General features: G+C 38.2%; 1 protein-coding gene across 6 annotated transcripts in view; it reads right to left on the bottom strand.

The window, feature by feature from the left end:
* The window catches only part of TTLL5 (tubulin tyrosine ligase like 5), a 317335-nt gene that overhangs the window by 178767 nt on the left and 121272 nt on the right, over positions 1-17296 (bottom strand). For 3 of the 6 annotated variants that reach the window (XM_032622071.1, XM_032622067.1, XM_032622072.1), the window contains 5 exons: positions 17023-17126; positions 15369-15496; positions 12780-12863; positions 11809-12207; positions 4869-5056 (listed from right to left, as the gene is read on the bottom strand). In XM_032622071.1, the coding sequence (XP_032477962.1) occupies positions 4869-5056; positions 11809-12207; positions 12780-12863; positions 15369-15496; positions 17023-17126 (903 nt within the window). The remainder of the gene's footprint in view (positions 1-4868; positions 5057-11808; positions 12208-12779; positions 12864-15368; positions 15497-17022; positions 17127-17296) is intronic. The other 3 variants (XM_032622068.1, XM_032622070.1, XM_032622073.1) reach the window with 2 other exon arrangements.

The following is a 17296-nucleotide window of genomic DNA, read 5'->3' as shown; positions in this document are numbered from 1 at the left end:
CTCCTATGTATCTGTCAGCACATTTCCAGGAGGCCTGGCCACATCCCGGGCACCGGCTGGCCTGGGAACAGAGCCTGACACAGCACATGCGCAAGCATCGGAGCCCTCGCCTGGGTGGTCTGCTGTTATTCCTTTGATTAAACTCCCAGGCTGGAAGAGCTGGCGCTGCTCCTAATGATAGCTGGGTCCTGCAATCTCACACTGGCCCGCACAGACAGGCCAGGGCTCCCTCTCCTCTCCCTCTCCTCACCGCAGAGCTGGGTTACTTCGCCACTTTCTCCTGTTCGCTGACAGCAGTGACCACAAAGGGCTACTTCTGTGCGTGCAGAGGGCTACAGTCGTAAAGCACACCTCTCCCCGGCACTGGATGAGGCAGACATAGTGAGACCTCACGCTCAAGCTCTACGCCAGCCCACCTCAGCTACCATAGCACTCTCCCCCACAAGAGAACTACGCTTCTAGAAAACCCTGCTTTCAGGGATGTATGATTTCCAAAGGATTCCAGTCCCCAGAGATAACCAGCTTCTCACGTGCCAAGGGAAAGAACTAAATTTGACCTGCTCTCTGCTCAGATTTGTTAGGTATTTGTTGAATAATCATATGTTAAGAACACGCGTCTCTGTGTTTCCAGCATATGCAAATACTCCCAAAGTGGCCACGGTGGCCACTTCGTGTGGCAGGGAAATTTCAATATTCTCATATGTTCTAGTCTATAAGTAAAGTTAAATCATAGCAGAAAGAGTAAAAGTAATTGCAAGATAAATGAGGTTCTGTTTTTAGCCATACAAATTCATAAGAATCTAGCCTCTAATGGAAATTCAGGGAACTTCAAGCTTTATTATCAAATTTTGGGGTTGTCAGAGTACTTTGCTTCTTTTCTTCTGGCTAATTCACTGTTCCTCAGCATCTTCAACAGTGAGCAGGGAGGAAAAGGGGATGGCATTGCTTCATCCTGCAATCCATCCTCCTCCCAGCTACCTAAGTGATGCAGCTAAAAGGCAAGGCCCATTTGTCTCTGTGGCTCCAGGTCATCTATGAGATAAAGAGCAGAGTTCCTTCACAGGGCATTCAAAGCTCTCCTTGAATCAGCCCTTGTCTTCTCCTCCAGCTTCCATCCCAGCTGCTCCCTGTCCTCCAACACCACTAACCACCAGCTTTCTGTTTCCCCAGATACACACATGCTAGCTTATTTTGGAGCCTGCCCTACCCTTCTTCTGCCACCCACCAGCCTACCCTTAAGATTCAGTGTAGGTGTAATCTCTTTCAAGAAGGCTGCTTCGGCCTTCCCACTCCCACCCACAGGCTGGGTTAGATACCCTTTGGTGGTTTTGTTATTCCCTAGAAACATCTCTGCGGATTCCATGCTAGTACTATCATATGTTTATGTGGCTGTCACCCTTACCAGATTGTGAGTTATTTCACGCTGAGGTCTATGTCTTTTTTTTTTTTTTTAATTAATTTATTTATTTATGTCTGTGTTGGGTCTTCGTTTCTGTGTGATGGCTTTTTCTAGTTGTGGCAAGCGGGGGCCACTCTTCACCGCGGTACGCGGGCCTCTCACTGTCGTGGCCTCTCTTGTTGCGGAGCACAGGCTCCAGACGCGCAGGCTCAGTAATTGTGGCTCATGGGCCCAGTTGCTCCGCGGCATGTGGGATCTTCCCAGACCAGGGCTCGAACCCGTGTCCCCTGCACTGGCAGGCAGACTCTCAACCACTGTGCCATCAGGGAAGCCCCAGAGTTCTATGTCTTATATCATCCCCGTGGCTTAGTACCAAGGCCTGGAACACTCTCAAGAGCGTAATAAAATGTTTTTGAATGAACAAACTCAAAGAATATATTTGAATAAAAAGTTCTACGGAGAATGCCACTAAAAGCTTTCATGAGCAAGTAGTTGAAATCATAGACAAAATAAAGTGATTTTTCAGAAATTCCCTCAAATTTCATTTTTTTTTGGCCACGCTGTGTGGCATGCGGGATCTTAGTTCCCCGCGACCAGGGATCAAACCCACGCCCCCTGTGGTGGAAGCACAGAGTCCCAACTGCTGGGTCACCAGGGAAGTCCCAAATTTCAGGGTTTTTATACTCATCTTCCAAAATAGCACAAATAACTTAAAATCAGCATACCTTACTTAGTGGAAGGTCTCTTAATGCCTTGCCCAGAAAAGCAATGTAAAGATATATCAGGGTTTATGGCATATAATGAAAGCAATACTCAGAGGAAAATCCATAGCTTTAAATATAATAAAAAACAAGACATGAGTGAAAATAAATGAGGTACCCAACTCAAGAAATTGGGAGGAAATAACAAAATAAAGCTAGGGAAAACAGAAGGAAGGAAGTTAGCAAAGATAAAACAAGAAGATAACCAATTAACAAACAATAAAACAACAGAATGAATAAATATATCCTATCAAGAAAAGGGAAGGGGGAAAGAAAATCTTCATTAACTCTATTGGATATGTGAAAAAAAAGAAAACGCAAAATAGGAATTGAAAATAAGGAAATAATCACAGGTAAGAGGAAATAAAAAACATTTCAAGTGACTACTGGACACAGAGTTATTTCTGGTGGAGCTGACTTGAAGGTTTCACACTCCAAGTCCAGAGAGGAGAGCAGAGCTTTCAGCACGTTCTGTCTGGATGCCTACCTCTCACCAGGACTACAGACACCTTATCACTTGCCTCAGTGAGTAAGGAACCAAGGCACTTTCTTTCAAACACAGCTATGAGTAAAAGGAAATGGCCAGTAAACAGATGTCCCAGGGCCCTTATTAAGCCATTATAACGTGTTACTATTTACCAGAAAAAGAACAATAGAAGAATTTCCCAAAATCCAAATTAAGGAACTACTTTCTCCAAGGGGAAATAACACAAATAACACATACTTGAGCTTTTCAATAACAACATTCATTTTGGTAACACAATATTTTATCCAAAAACTGATTTCAAATCAAATTAGAAACCATTTATTATTAAAAGCCTTTTACGGTTGAAATAGCAATCTTTTCCAAGTATCAATATATGGCATTCAGACTTTACAGAAAGGTTTCTGCATACTATCCTCATGACCCCGTTGTATTTTCCTCATCAACAAATAGAGACCCTGAGGTTAACGGAAGTTGAGTGAATTGCCCAAGATCACACAGCTAGTAAGTGGTAGAAGAAAGCAGGTCTTTATATGGCTAATCCAGCCCTTTTCCCACTACTGCACCCTGCTTATTACATACTACAGTCCCTCCCTCAGTATTGCACCAAGGATTAACCACCCTATTTATTACCAAGGCTCTAAAAGTTAAGACTGACATCTAATGTCGAGTTCAGATCTCTATGAAGAGAAGTCTGATGGAATTTTAATTCACTGGCACTGAAATTCTTCTTAGATGAGACAGACTGAAGGGGAATGACTTTCCAATAAGGATACAATCACCTTGGATTCCCAAAGGATCAGGATCCTTTCATTTAGGCAAGCTTTGCTGTCTACCAAATGATAGGAGGTGAAAATATGTAAACACTAATATGGGCTATGTTTTTTACTATAATTGCAAAGAAAATTTCTTAATGTCTTGGTGCTTCTAGCTGCTCGTTAAAAATTGGAACATACACTCTAGTCAGTGACCCACTGAAAAAAGTGTAGCAGATCACTGGCCCTCTACCTTCCTGATAGCCACTTCCCATTCCACAATTCCTTCCCATTCTACCATGGCCATGATATTCCATTTCCTTTTCCCATCATTCTGTCACTAAAATCTAACTATTAACTCCCTTCAAGTCTCAACACTGCCGTATAAGATTCTTCACTTCCTAATTCACATTAGGCTTCCTTATCTACTCCCTTCAAACTATCAGGGATTTGAAAAAGAAAATTAATTACAACCTCACACTCTGGGATGAGGCTGAAGTAAAGCTAAGGCTTACTTTGAATTGTGGTCCAGAATTTTACACAGAAAAGTAGGGCACCACCAGGGAGCAGTATGTTGCCTACTTTTAACATGCACTTGAAGTAATCTACAGCTTCACTTTTTCCTAGACTCAATTATCACTAGAGAGTTGCCACCAGTTAAGGGACACGACACCACAAAGATATAGCAAAATATAACTGTGGAGTTAAATCAGAATAATTCCTTTGGAGGACTTTGATGCTGCTTGCATTAAGGAAAGGGAAAAAAACATGGCTCCTATTTCCAGTTAAATACCATGGGGATAATCATCAAGAAGGGCAAAAAGAATCCCAAAGTTCTTAAAAGCTTTCATCTAACTTCACTGTGTTGTAAGCTTGTCAGTATATATACAACAAAGTCAAAATCCTGGTATCCATCAAGCTTGCCGGATGACCTTGACTACATCACTCATTTCAGCCCCAGTTTCCCCCATCTGTAAAATGTGAGGATGATATGTGTTGGATGAGGGTGTATTGAAATTCATTAATCAGTGCCCAGAAAAGATCCTGACATCATGAGATGAAAGGCAGTAAAGTTAAAAAAAAAAAAAAAAAAAAAAAGTAAAAGGTAATGTTATGGCATTCTGGTAAAAAGATTTATAAGGCTAGAACTCACTGGAAAATTTTACCAGAGAAATAAGTTATTTTTAAAGATCCTTTAAAAGTGCATTTACAGCTGAACATTCAAGTCTATTTATCCATGAAGTAAGTACATCATAGCTAGCAGCACACTTAAGTTTGCAATACCTGTGACAGAAACCCTTTCTTTAAAGCTGAAGGAATGCTTTTATTCTTTAGCTTGAAACCAACTAATATTCATTCAACAAGCAACAGCATATGGGCATTAGTAAAGACAGGGAAGGACAGAGTACCCTGTAGTTAACCCTATCCAGTGATCCAAAGAACTCTCTGACACCCCAAACTATCCATACCTGCTGGGTGAGGAGACTGACGTGAGTGGATGGAGAATACTGCCTTGCTGCCTGCTTCTCAGCTAGCCGCTGAAGTTCAGCCGTAACCGTACTTGGGTTGTACCGTCTGCTGTATGAGGAACCATCTTCTCCCTCCTTCTGTGTTTTGGCTACTCCTGAATGCTGCTTGTTCGGATGGCATGAACCTGCTAAAAAAGAAAAGTTTTCATCCACTTAGGAAAAAAGCCCTGAAAAACTTAGGATGATGACAGCAAAATCTCAGCCAACAGACTCCTAGGGATCTCTGACAACATAAGGAGCAGTAAACTATCCTCAGATGCCCACAAAACTAAAACTAAATCCTTACCATACTCTAGAAACTCTTCCTACCACCAAATTGTTACATGCATTTATTACTGTGTTTTTGCATACTATGAATCCTTCACAAAAGAAGAATTTTCATCATATGTAGTGGGGAATAATTGATCCTAGAATCAATGAATAAAAAATGTGTAGCCTTGAAACTCATTATAGTTCTTGTTTTCCTTGTTATGAGACTGTACTTGTCAGTAGTTTACGGCACACGCTGTCAAATCATCCACAGTCCTCCTTACAGAGCTCAAAAAGGAAAGAAGGACAAAAGCAAAACAGTATATTTGGAAAAACAGCAATAATCCTATATTATAAAATTTCAATTGATTTTTCTTTCAGACTTCAATTTTCTTCTTTCAACTATAATATCACAGAATTCTATTATTTCCAAGCACTGAAATTCTGGCACAATGAAATTACTTAATATAAAATCAAGGTTAATATTTTTTCTATGATAAAAGTCACACAATCCATTGAAAAAATATTAAAAACCCAGAAAAGTGGAAACACTTTAATGTGTTTCCTTTCTGTCGTCTTAATGCTCATATAACCACAATCATTCTGTATATACAATTTGGTGACACTACTTTTAAAAAAATCTATATTTTTTCATGTTTATTATGTTATTTGACACATACCAAATACTATTTACAATTGATGTAGAAGTTATAAAACATATTATAATGAACTGACTACCCAACTCAAGAGTCACATTATCAACCCACGTGTTCCTCCTCATCCTTAATCTTCCCTTATCATTCATCCCCTTCCTTTTTTTAAAATATAGTTTTATTCTTTGTTTCTGTGTGTGTTTGTGTATGCATACTTAAACAAAATACAGTTAATTTTGTTTGTTTTTGAGCTCTATAAAAATGGTATCTACTGTAGTAATTTCCTGGGACTTGCTTTTGTTAGTCAATACGATACTTCTGAGATTTATCCTTTCTAAGTATAGCTGAAATTGATTAACTTTATCTGCTGCTTGGTATTCCATTTTGGAAATACAATTTATTTTGCTATTCCCTCATTAATGGCTATTTTGGCTATTTCAAGCTTATCGCTATTATAAACAGTACAGTTGTGAACACTCTTGCATACATGTCCTGGTGCACATGTGGAAGAACTTCTCTTGTGTATACGGCTAGGAGTTGAGTCACAGAGTGTGTGAATTTTCAAATGCATGTGATAACAACAATTTTCAAATTTATGTGAATTTTCAAATTTATGTGAAATTTCAAATTTATGTGATAAAAACAATTTTCAAATGTATGTGAAGTTTCAAATGTATGTGAATTTTCAAATGTATGTGATAACAATTTTCAAATTTATGTGAATTTTCAAATGTATGTGATACATTGCCACAAAATATAAGTGCTCCTGCTGACCCACATCCCCTCCAACACTTAGTACTGTCAAGTATCTTAATTCTTCCCTCTTTTAAGAGGGTGTAAAATCTCACTGCATTCTTCATTTATATTCATCTGATTAATAATGATGTTGAGCACATGCTACTTCTTTTCTGATACCACTATTGGGTTGTCTTTTTCTTACTGAAGGAATCTTGCTTATGTTTTTACTTTTGTTTCCTACAATAAGGTTTTAAAGATGGTCTCCCTTATTCTATTCTAGAAGTTTAAAGTTTTGCACCTGAAATTGATTATATGGATAGTATGAGGCAGAGATCTAATTTCACTTTTCTTCCTGTATGGATAACCAATTATCACAGCACCATTTATTGAGAAATGCATCCTTTTCCACTATCTGCAATGCCATCTGTCATATATCAAACTTCCATCTATCTGTATGATTGCTTCCAACTTTCTATTCTGCTCCACTGGTCACTTTGTACCTTTTCAGATACTATATTTTCTTAATGATCATATCTTTATATTCTTAATAAGATACTCCTCCACCCTTTTCTCTTCTTCAGTGAGTTCTCACCATCCTTGGTCTTTTGCCTATCCATTATCATTTTAGAATTGGCTTGTCAAGTACAACAACAAAACTTGAGATTTTGGTTGGAACCTGTATTGAATCCAGAGATCAATTTGATGAGAACTGAAACATTTATGATATTAAGTCTTCCTATCCATGTACCTCCTATTTACTAATTTATTTAGGTTTTCTCTGTCTCTAAACAAAGTCTTATAAAATTTCCTTATAAAAGTCTTTCCTAAATTTATCCCTAGATAGCTTATCATTTTTATGCATGTTGTTCTCTTGGTGATGTGGCTGTACAACAATGTGAATGCACTTAATGCCACAAGTGTATCTGTAGCTTATTTTCAGTTTTCTATGTAGATAATGTATTATCTGCATATAAATAAATTTTATTTCCTCCCTTTAGATCCTTATGCTTTTAATTTCTTTTTCTTGTTTTATTATACTGGCTCTTGACCTCCAGTAAAACACTGGATAGAAGAAATGTCAGTGGGCATCCTCTTCTTGCTCTTAACCTTAGAAGGAATGCTTTCGACATTTCCCCATTTACACTGATATCTCTTGTGAGATTTTGGCAGACACCCATTTTCAATAAAGAGTGTTTCCTTTTCTTCCTAGTATGCTGAGAGTTATTATCATGAACGAGTACAGAATTTTACCAAATTCTTTTTCTGCATCTACTAAGAGTATAAATACAGTTTTTCTCCTTCAATCTGCTGACGTGACAAACGACATTTATAGATTTTCTGTTAACCCCCTTCTGTATTCCTTGGATAAACTTGTTCACGGGATCTAATCTCTCTCATATATTGCTATATGTGGCTGGCTCATATTTTGATTAGAATTTTTGCATTGGTGTTCATAAATGAAGCTGATCTATAACCTCCCTCTCTAATACTGTCCTTAATTGGTTTTGTTATCAAGATTTAACTAGCCACACAGAGTTATTACTGTTGTCTCTTTTTCCATGCTCTAGAAGAGTTTAAGATTGGAATTATCTTTCCCTTGAAAGATTGTCAAAACTTATCTATAAAACCATCTGGGCCTCAAGTTTTCTTTGTGAGATTTTTTAACTACTGTATAACTTATTTTAATAACTATAGGACCATTCAGGCTTTCTTCATCTTTTATTTTTTTAATAAATTTTTTCTTTTCTTAAAAAAATTTTTTATTTATTTATTATTTATATGGCTGAGCCAGGTCTTAGTCGGGGCACGCGGGATCTTCGTTGCCGTGTGCAGGATCTTTTTAGTTGCAGCATGCGGGATCTTAGTTGCGGCATGCATGCGGGATCTAGTTCCCTGACCAGGGATCGAACCCGGACCCCCTGCATTGGGAACGCAGAGTCTTAACCACTGGACCACCAGGGAAGTCCCTCTTCATCTTCTTGAACCAATTTTACTTACTTTTGTAGGCATTATCCACTTTGCATAGGTTTTCAATTTTATTGGAATAAAGTGGTTAACAGTATTCTAATATTTTTGTCACCTATGCTACATTTGTATTTTCTGTCTGCTTTTCATTCCTTACATTATTTATCCATATCTTCTCTCTTTTCCTGATCGGTCTCACCAGAGGTTTGTCCACCTTCTTAGGCTCTTCAAAGAACTTTTGGTTCCGATATTTTCTCTACTGTACCTTATTTTTGAATTCTGTAATTTTTACTCTTGCCTTTGATTTTTATCTTTACTCTTATCTCTCTTTCTCCTTTATTTAGATTTGTAATATTGCTGTTTTTATACCATCTGAAATAGATATTTAGCACATTAATTTTTAGCCTTTCTTCTTTTCAAATGTAAGTATTTAAGGCAGTAAATTTCCCTCCAAATACTGTTTTTCATTGCTCTCCACACATCTGAACATGAAGTTTTTTCACTGTCTTTCAATTCTAATAGTTTTACATTTATTTCCATTATGATCTCTTCTCTGAACTCTTTTAAATTTTTAAATATATAAGGATTTGTTATGCATCGCTGCTGTCGACATTCAATTTAATTGCAGTACGGACAGAGAATGTGGCTGTATGATACCAACTCTGAAATCTGTTGTCTTATGATGTAGGACATGACTGTTTATTATAAATGTATCATGTGTGCTTGAGAAGGTGTTTTCTCTAATCATTGGGTACAGAGTATTATGAATGGGCAATAGATAAAGTTACCATCTTGTTCAAATTGTCTTTATCTTTGCTGATTTACAAAATCTGTGTATCTACTAGTATTGGACAGAAATATGTGGAAATCTCCCACTAAGACAGTGGATTTGTAGATTCCTCATTAGTTGTATCAATTTTTGTTTTATTTATTTGGAGGTTATTTTGTTAGCTGCACTTAGAACTGTTGAACTAAACTTTCTGTTTTATGTAATTACTCTCTGTATCTGTCAGGAAAATTTTCTCTCTTAAAGCCTAATATAAGCTAATATATACTAAATTAAGTTAGCATATATTAGCACCACCTTTATTCTGGTTGGTATTTACATGGTATTTCTTTCTTCATCCTTTTCCTTTCAACCATTCTACGTCCTTATCTTTACATATGTCTTTCGCTGGTAAACAACATACAGTTAGATTTTTAAAAAATTCAATCTGACACTCTTCTAACAAGTTCAGCCCATTTATATTTATTTGATTCCTGATATATTAGGACTTGGTTTACCATCTTTCAAGTTTCCATTTCTTGCATTTTCTAAGCTTCGCACTTGTGTGCTTCTATGTTTGTGGGTGTTTCCCCCGACCCAGTCCATTTTTCTTCTTCCCACATGTTTAAATTTCCATATTTTTCAGTGGTGACCTTTGAAACTTGATACTGTATATTTATCTTGAAAAAGTCTAAATTCAAAATAACATCTTGGGCTTCCCTGGTGGCGCAGTGGTTCGGAGTCCGCCTGCCGATGCAGGGGAAACGGGTTCATGCCCCGGTCCGGGAGGATTCCACATGCCGCGGAGCAGCTGTGCCCGTGAGCCATGGTCGCTGGGCCTGCGCGTCCGGAGCCCGTGCTCCGCAGGGGGAGAGGCCACAACAGTGAGAGGCCCGCGTACCGAAAAAAAATAAAAAATAAAAAAATAACATCTTAATCTCATCCCCAAACTATTCAATCACCACAGAAAAATTTGACTCCAATCACTTATAGGATATTATTGTTGTCAAGTATATTGTTGTCAACTATATATTGTTATCTATATATTGTTGTCTACTACTGTTTAAGCCATTCAGAATATGTTCTTTGACCACAGTGGAAATAAGCTAAAAAGCAATCACAAAAAATAGAGAATGCCAACTATGTGAAGATTAAACAATATACTTATAAACAATCCATGGGTCAAGAAAGAAATCACAACGGAAATTAGGAAATATTTTTGAACTGACTAGCTTCTTCTGGTCCTTATCCTCCTCTGCGATAGGTAAGAAAAAAAGGAAGGTTTAAAAAAGAAGTGTTGATGACAGCAACAAGGTACTGGAGACACTGACCTTACTGAATTTCTCTCACATGGAAGAAAAAATTTAAACCAGAACATAATTATTATTGATTTTAGAAGATTAAATCATAAGAATAATCACTCAGAATTAGCACTAATACATATATACGTACATATTCATATGATGACTTATTAAAGTAGACCCTTTCATATCTCTGATTCAAGCTCCATATTACAATATCCATTTCATTTGAAATCAGACAATGATTAAGACATATAGATTGGCTATTTATAAAACATAGCTTAACTGTAACTCACCTTAACGTGGATATTACTCAGGTGTTTAAAAATCTGACCAATGTTAAGATACTCGCTAATCTACAAATTCAACACAATCCCTATCAAAATCCCATCTGCCTATTTTTGCAAAAATTGACAAGCTGATCCTAAAGTTCATAAGAAAATGCAAGGGATCCAGAATAGCCTAAACAATATGAAAAAGAAGAACAAAGATGGAAGAATCACCCTTGGTGATTTCAAAACTTACTACAATGCTATAGTAGTGAAGACAATGTGGTACTCGCATAAGGGCAGATATACAGATCAGTGGAACAGAATTGAGACTCCAGAAGTAAACCCTTACATTTAAGATTAAATGATTTTTGACAAGAGTGCAAGACAATTCAACAGGAAAATAACAGTCTTTCAACAAAAGGTGCTGGGACAACTGAATAACTACATACAAAAAAAGAGATGTTAAGTAAGACCTTTATGCCACACCATATACAAAAATTATATCAAAGTGGATAAAAGACCTAAACTATAAAATTCTTAGGAAGAACATACTCAACAGAATGAGAGAAAATACTTCTAAATCATGCATCTGGCAAGGGACCTGTACCCAGGATATATAAAGAACACTTACAACTCAACAGTAAGAAGACAAATATCACAATTATCTCTTGACTATGCTGTAAGCTCCCAGTAAATAGAAGCCTTGTCTTACTCATTGATTTATCCCCAGCACCTAAAAGAAGTTGTTTCATTTTCTTATCAGTGAATGAGTGTCACTGGACCAAATGCAAGACTCTTCCTTAGTCACATCAGAACTATGCACCCTGTGTCCCTTTACCTTTCAAAAGAAAAGCCAAAGGGAAGAGATGGCATTCTTTTTTAACTGGGGCTGGGGAGAAGCTGACATTGTGGAGTGCCTTTCATTCTCTCACTCACCTGCCTTTGCTGAAGAGGGACGAGACAGTTTCTGGCTATAGATGTGCGCAGCACTTTGGAAAGAGGAAAAGGGGCCAATGGTGTAACTGCCTGATCGACAGCGCAGCAGGCCAGCGGGGCTCAGTACGTTCTGTGTCCCAGGATGGATGGACGGAGAAGCGCTGCCATGGACCGTGCTCAGTAAAATTGCTGGCTGGTGAGCCATGCTGGGGATAGCTGGAGGAGTCTGAGATAAAGAATGGTGGCCTGGCCCTGGTGAGAGGTCAGAGGTGGTAATAACAGATGACAAATGGGTGTTGGGAATTTTCTGCAGAAGAGTAGCAGTAGGACCAGAGAAAGAAGTAGAGGAAGAACTGGTATAGACTAATTTAGCCTCTTTTTCTGCTGAAGTGGTAAATCCTATTAAAACAAAAACAAACAAACAAAAACAGATCATTTTAGGAAAAATTAATGTAAATTCTGTATGTAAACATGAAGCAAACATTTTTAAACATCAAAATAATCTTAGCATGAAACAGACATAATGAAAAATACAAACTTTAATGAGATTCATCATGAACCTAATGAATACTGCCCACTGAGACAATGAGGCAATGGAAACAGTTTATTTTTAGTCCCTTCTGAAAGCTGGTGTTGGGACTACCTCCATCAACCAGAGCAGGTGCTTTACAAACGTTAGGGCCTCGGGACAAAGTTTCTGGTAATGACAGCTAACTCCTCTCCCTCTGATTTTCACCCTTCTAGAAAAAAAAGTGCTCAGAATTTTAAACATTAAGAAAGTGAGAAATTCCTTGGAAGGATAACAGGCTATCAGTAGACAAAAGGAAATTCTAAGGGAAAAGGAAAAACAAAGAAAAGGAGCCTTTTGGAGTAATGTCACACGCCCGAAAATCATTTAATATCTGATGACATTTTTTCATTTAGAGATTTATCAGAGAGCAGCAAATCTATGTAGGTTTGAAGTCACTCACGAGATAATTTATCAGAGTGAATTTCTGTTGCTTCTTGCTGCTTGGGCTGCTTTATTTTCACTTCTTCCATCGTTTCAGGGTGATCTGAAACAAGAAATAAATACTGAGCTTAGGCTCTGTTACTAATCAAATGCTAGAGCATTGCTCTACACATAATTTTGTTTCCAAAATATAACACAACTAGTAATCAATGCTAGGAACCACTGCATTTCTCAACACACTTTTCCAAGGATGGCCATGCCCACAGCACTGTTGAGTGGGACACCAACCAAATGATTCCCAACTAGCCCCAACCTTAGCTCCAGCTGACTGAATCAGGAAAAGATACCAAAACCCAGGGCAGCCATCCATGGACTGCCAACAAGCTACAACATGCCTGGGAAAGAAAATGAGTAAGGGCAGTAAGATGCCTCTGTCAAGAATTCAGACTTGAGGAGCTAAGAGACCAAACTGGTCGGTGGTACACAGTGGAGCGAAGAAGTCATAATATATATGGACCAGGCAACTGCCAAGAGATAGAAAGAACAGCCCCAGTATTTGTTGGCATGATACCTGTTTACTACAACAGCTCTGTAACTTAATCTCCTCGGTTTCACTTGAATAAGCTGAGTGAGTTTGCTTATTAGATAGATTGATCAGTATATTCAATACCAAAATCACTCTAATAAAATAAATTTCCACTGTAATAAATTAGGGTTTTTTTTCTACTACAGAATTTTGAAACAGAACAGCCAGAGCTAATCATATACTTAGAGAAATATTCCAAAAATCTTTCTCAAGGGCCAGGTTCATACAAAAACTTAAGACAGGCAGTTTTACAGATCATCTTCAGAATGAAAGAATAAGGACATATGAATTCTTTCTGTCCGCCACCACCAGCACAGGTATACTGTCACACATTTGTTTGCTCATGTTTTTAACAAGTCCAGATACTACCAAATGTCCATACTGCTGTTCCCTTGACTGAGGCCTTCCTACTGCCCCTCTAGTTATTCTTGATTGGTATTGCTAGGTATAGACATTACTATGTAAAGGTAGCCCTTAACACATGAACCCCAGAATTTCCGAGGACGCATCTGTACAAACAGGTGCTGCTAGTATGTGCTGTTAGGGCTTCTCCATTACTACCAGGGGAGAAGATACTACCTGAATTGCCAAGCTAGGACTTCACCTGCCTAGCACATTTTTCCCTACCCCAACCCTCATTACAAAAACTCCTCAGCCTCCCTTTCCCAACACTGTTAGAGGGTCTTTTCAGAGATCCTACCAACCTTCTTCCTGTATTTACTCACCCAAGTTCATCCAGCAGACAATAAATATTATAAAGTCAAGAACTGTGACAGCCCTGGTCCCTGTATCTCTAGGAACTATCATCATGTCTGACACATGATAGGTGTTCATTAAAAATATGTAGAAGGAATGAATGAACGGATAAATAAACTAGCTTTAGAACTTAGATAAGTTAGGAAGCTCAAAGAAGAGGGCTGGACTCAGAAGTATTTCTACTAATACAATACTTTAAGTGTACAGTGAGCTAAATAGGCTTTTGTAGACTAACCTCTGAAGCTAATCAGTTATTAAAACAGTAACACCGTTTCCCTTGGGAAAACTCACTCTACATTTTAAGTGACCGATATCCCCAGCTCTTTCCACATTAGACTATGATAGCCTTAAGAGTAGCAAAGAATCTAATCTTTGGATCTAGGGTTAGCATACTACAAAAATTAGTATATTAATCTATGTCTTATGCTTCCATCTAGATTTTAAATGAATCTTACACTTGAAGCACCAGCTTTGTTTAAACTGAGTATTGCTTCCTATTTTTTGATCATATGACATGAACTAGATAGTTTGGTCCACATCAATTCCAAATCCCCAATCATGGAGTTCCCCCAGCAGGGAGAAATTTTTTGAAATGCGTGGGAACATTGGGTTATCACAATGACTGAAGGAGATGGTGACATTTAGGGCTTGGGACTATGGTTATTAGACATCCCACCAGGTATGGAATAGTCCACACAACAAAGAATTCTCCTACCCCAAATGCAAATGGTGATGAGCTGAAGGAACCAAAAAATTTAACAGGATGAGAAATAATCATTAGGAGAGGCAGAAGAACAGAGACTAAGAGCACAAGCTTTGAGTCAGGTAGACTAAAGTTCAGATTCCTGTTCCACTGTATGGTGCAGGGCACCCCTGGGCAAGTTACTCTGTCTCTTTCAGCTCTGTTCCCTCATCTGTAGAGAAGGTTTTATAATAGCACCTACTCCATATGGTTTTTGGAAGTAAAATATAAGATCATGTCCAGTAGACAGTAATATGAGTGCTCACTAAATGTTTAGGCATTTATTAGCTTGTCATGAAAACAGCTCTCTGATGTTAATTTTCATGAAAAAAATTAGACCACGTCCCTCTTGCGCTTTTAGGACAAAAATATAAGGCCTCCTCATCCCCCACCCACACACTGCAAAATTTTACCACCTCGGAGTCTATTAGCGCTTAGGCAACATATTATTTTTGGTTCCCCTTTGCACATCTCATTTTTTCACTTGTTCTTCGTATTTTTCATTAATTAACCAATATACTTACCGCCCTTTGCCCCGCTATCAGAAAAACTATTGCTGTTTTTAGAACTTTTTGAGTGAGTCCCCAGGAAGACAGTTGCAGACTTGTTTTTTTGGGTATAAAAAGTCAACACCTCCTCCAGTTCAGCCTCACTGAAATGGGGAGAGAAAGTATGGTTAGAACGGGAAGGTGTTCTGGAAAATCTTTCTACCAGATTTTTATTATGAAAATGGAGTAAGCTGAAGAAGGGGAAAACGAAAAGCACAAGCTGGAAACTCCCTATTAATAGATGGTAAAAAAATATATAAGTGAAGCAGTCTGAAAAATTTAAAGCATGACAAGGTTTTATTCATTCCACAGTGAATATTCTACATCTGCACAGTCCAATATAGTAGCCACTAGTCCTATGTGACTACTTAGATTTAAGTGAATTAAAATTAAAGATTAATTTCCTTGGTTACACTAGCCACATTTCAAGTACTCAGTAGCTACAACACAGAAAGTTCCATTGGACAGCCATGTTCTAAATCAGGGGTCAACCAACTACAGACAGTGGGCCAACCCTGACCAGCAGGCTGTTTTTGTATGGCTCCCAGCTAAGAACGGTTTTCATATTTTTAAAGAAGAGTATGCTATAAAGACCACATGTAGCTCACAAAGTCTGAAACATTTATTATCTGGTCCTTGGCAGTTTGTCCACCCCGCTTCCAGATAATTGGAGTATATTCACTAAAGAAGCCACTTTGTCATAAATACGGAAACTCACCAGCGTAACCAAGGAAGATTTCCCTAACCATCTATACAGTGGAAGCTGAACCAGATGGTCTCTAGGTCACTTCAAATATTGAAATGATATGCACTTTTTACGAACACCCACAAAATGGAAAGTGTAAGGAAACAGATGAGGGCCCATAGAATTCTTCCAGTAAACATACTATGCATGGATTTTGTAAAATCTGTAGCAGCTCCTCAACGGCCTTTTGCATTTTTTTTTCCTGGAGCCTGGCTATGTTCCAGACAAGTGGCCTTCAAATAAGCAAAATATTCCTGCAATATTACAGAGAACCTATATCCTATCTTCAGAATACACTGTAATGACAACCTTGGAAACTGCTCCTATGGACCTCAGAGTAAACCCCAAGGTCTCCAAAGTAGCAAAGAATGGCCTGGCTAACTGGATCAAGATAGAGAGCTGAATGCTGAGATTTTTCAACCCCTAAAAGCTAACCTTAAGCATGAAGGACTTGTTTTCTTTTATATACATTAGGCGCAACCCTTACAGTGCTGAGAAACTGCCAATTCCTCAAGCCACTCAACGTAGGCAAAATGTAGTCATCTCCACTGCATCAGTAGGTCAGGGCTAAATTCAGATCCAGTAAACACTAGACACCTCTAACTTCAGCTTTCCGAAGTGCTCCCTCAGCCCTTAGAGTGGTGTGTACTTTGAAGCTGTCTAGAAATACAGCCCAGATGCCCAGCAGCAGTGTTTTGATAACTAAAACCATGACAACAGCCAATAATTGGCTGAGATATGGAGAGATCAAGCCTATGAAACCCTTCTTCTCCTTCTAAGAGTGATTTTACTCACATCCATATGTTAGAAACAAGGGGCTACTGGGGATCAATGGGGCAGTGTGGAAGACAGAATAAGATACTTTTTATTAAGAATGTCTTCTACCTTGCTTGTCTGATGAACTCCTGAAAGTTTTCCGTATTCACCCCATCTTCCTCTTCTTCCTCAAGTTTCTTCTTCGATTTCTTTCCAGCCATTTGTTCTGTTTCCTATCCAGTCCCCAACCCCACAGAAAAACAAGATAAAACTGACTCCTGATAAATGCATACTTCATCGTCTGGTTTCATTACCCTTGGGTTAATTTGTCTTTATAGTAAAGACATTTAATTCCTCCATGTACTTTTGCCACCTATAAATCTGATATATTATTTTCTGTTAT

This window comes from Phocoena sinus, chromosome 2 (genome assembly GCF_008692025.1).
Source record: "Phocoena sinus isolate mPhoSin1 chromosome 2, mPhoSin1.pri, whole genome shotgun sequence".
NCBI lineage: Eukaryota > Metazoa > Chordata > Mammalia > Artiodactyla > Phocoenidae > Phocoena > Phocoena sinus.
Note: the sequence above shows the minus strand (reverse complement) of the source record. Positions and strands in the feature narration are given on the sequence as shown.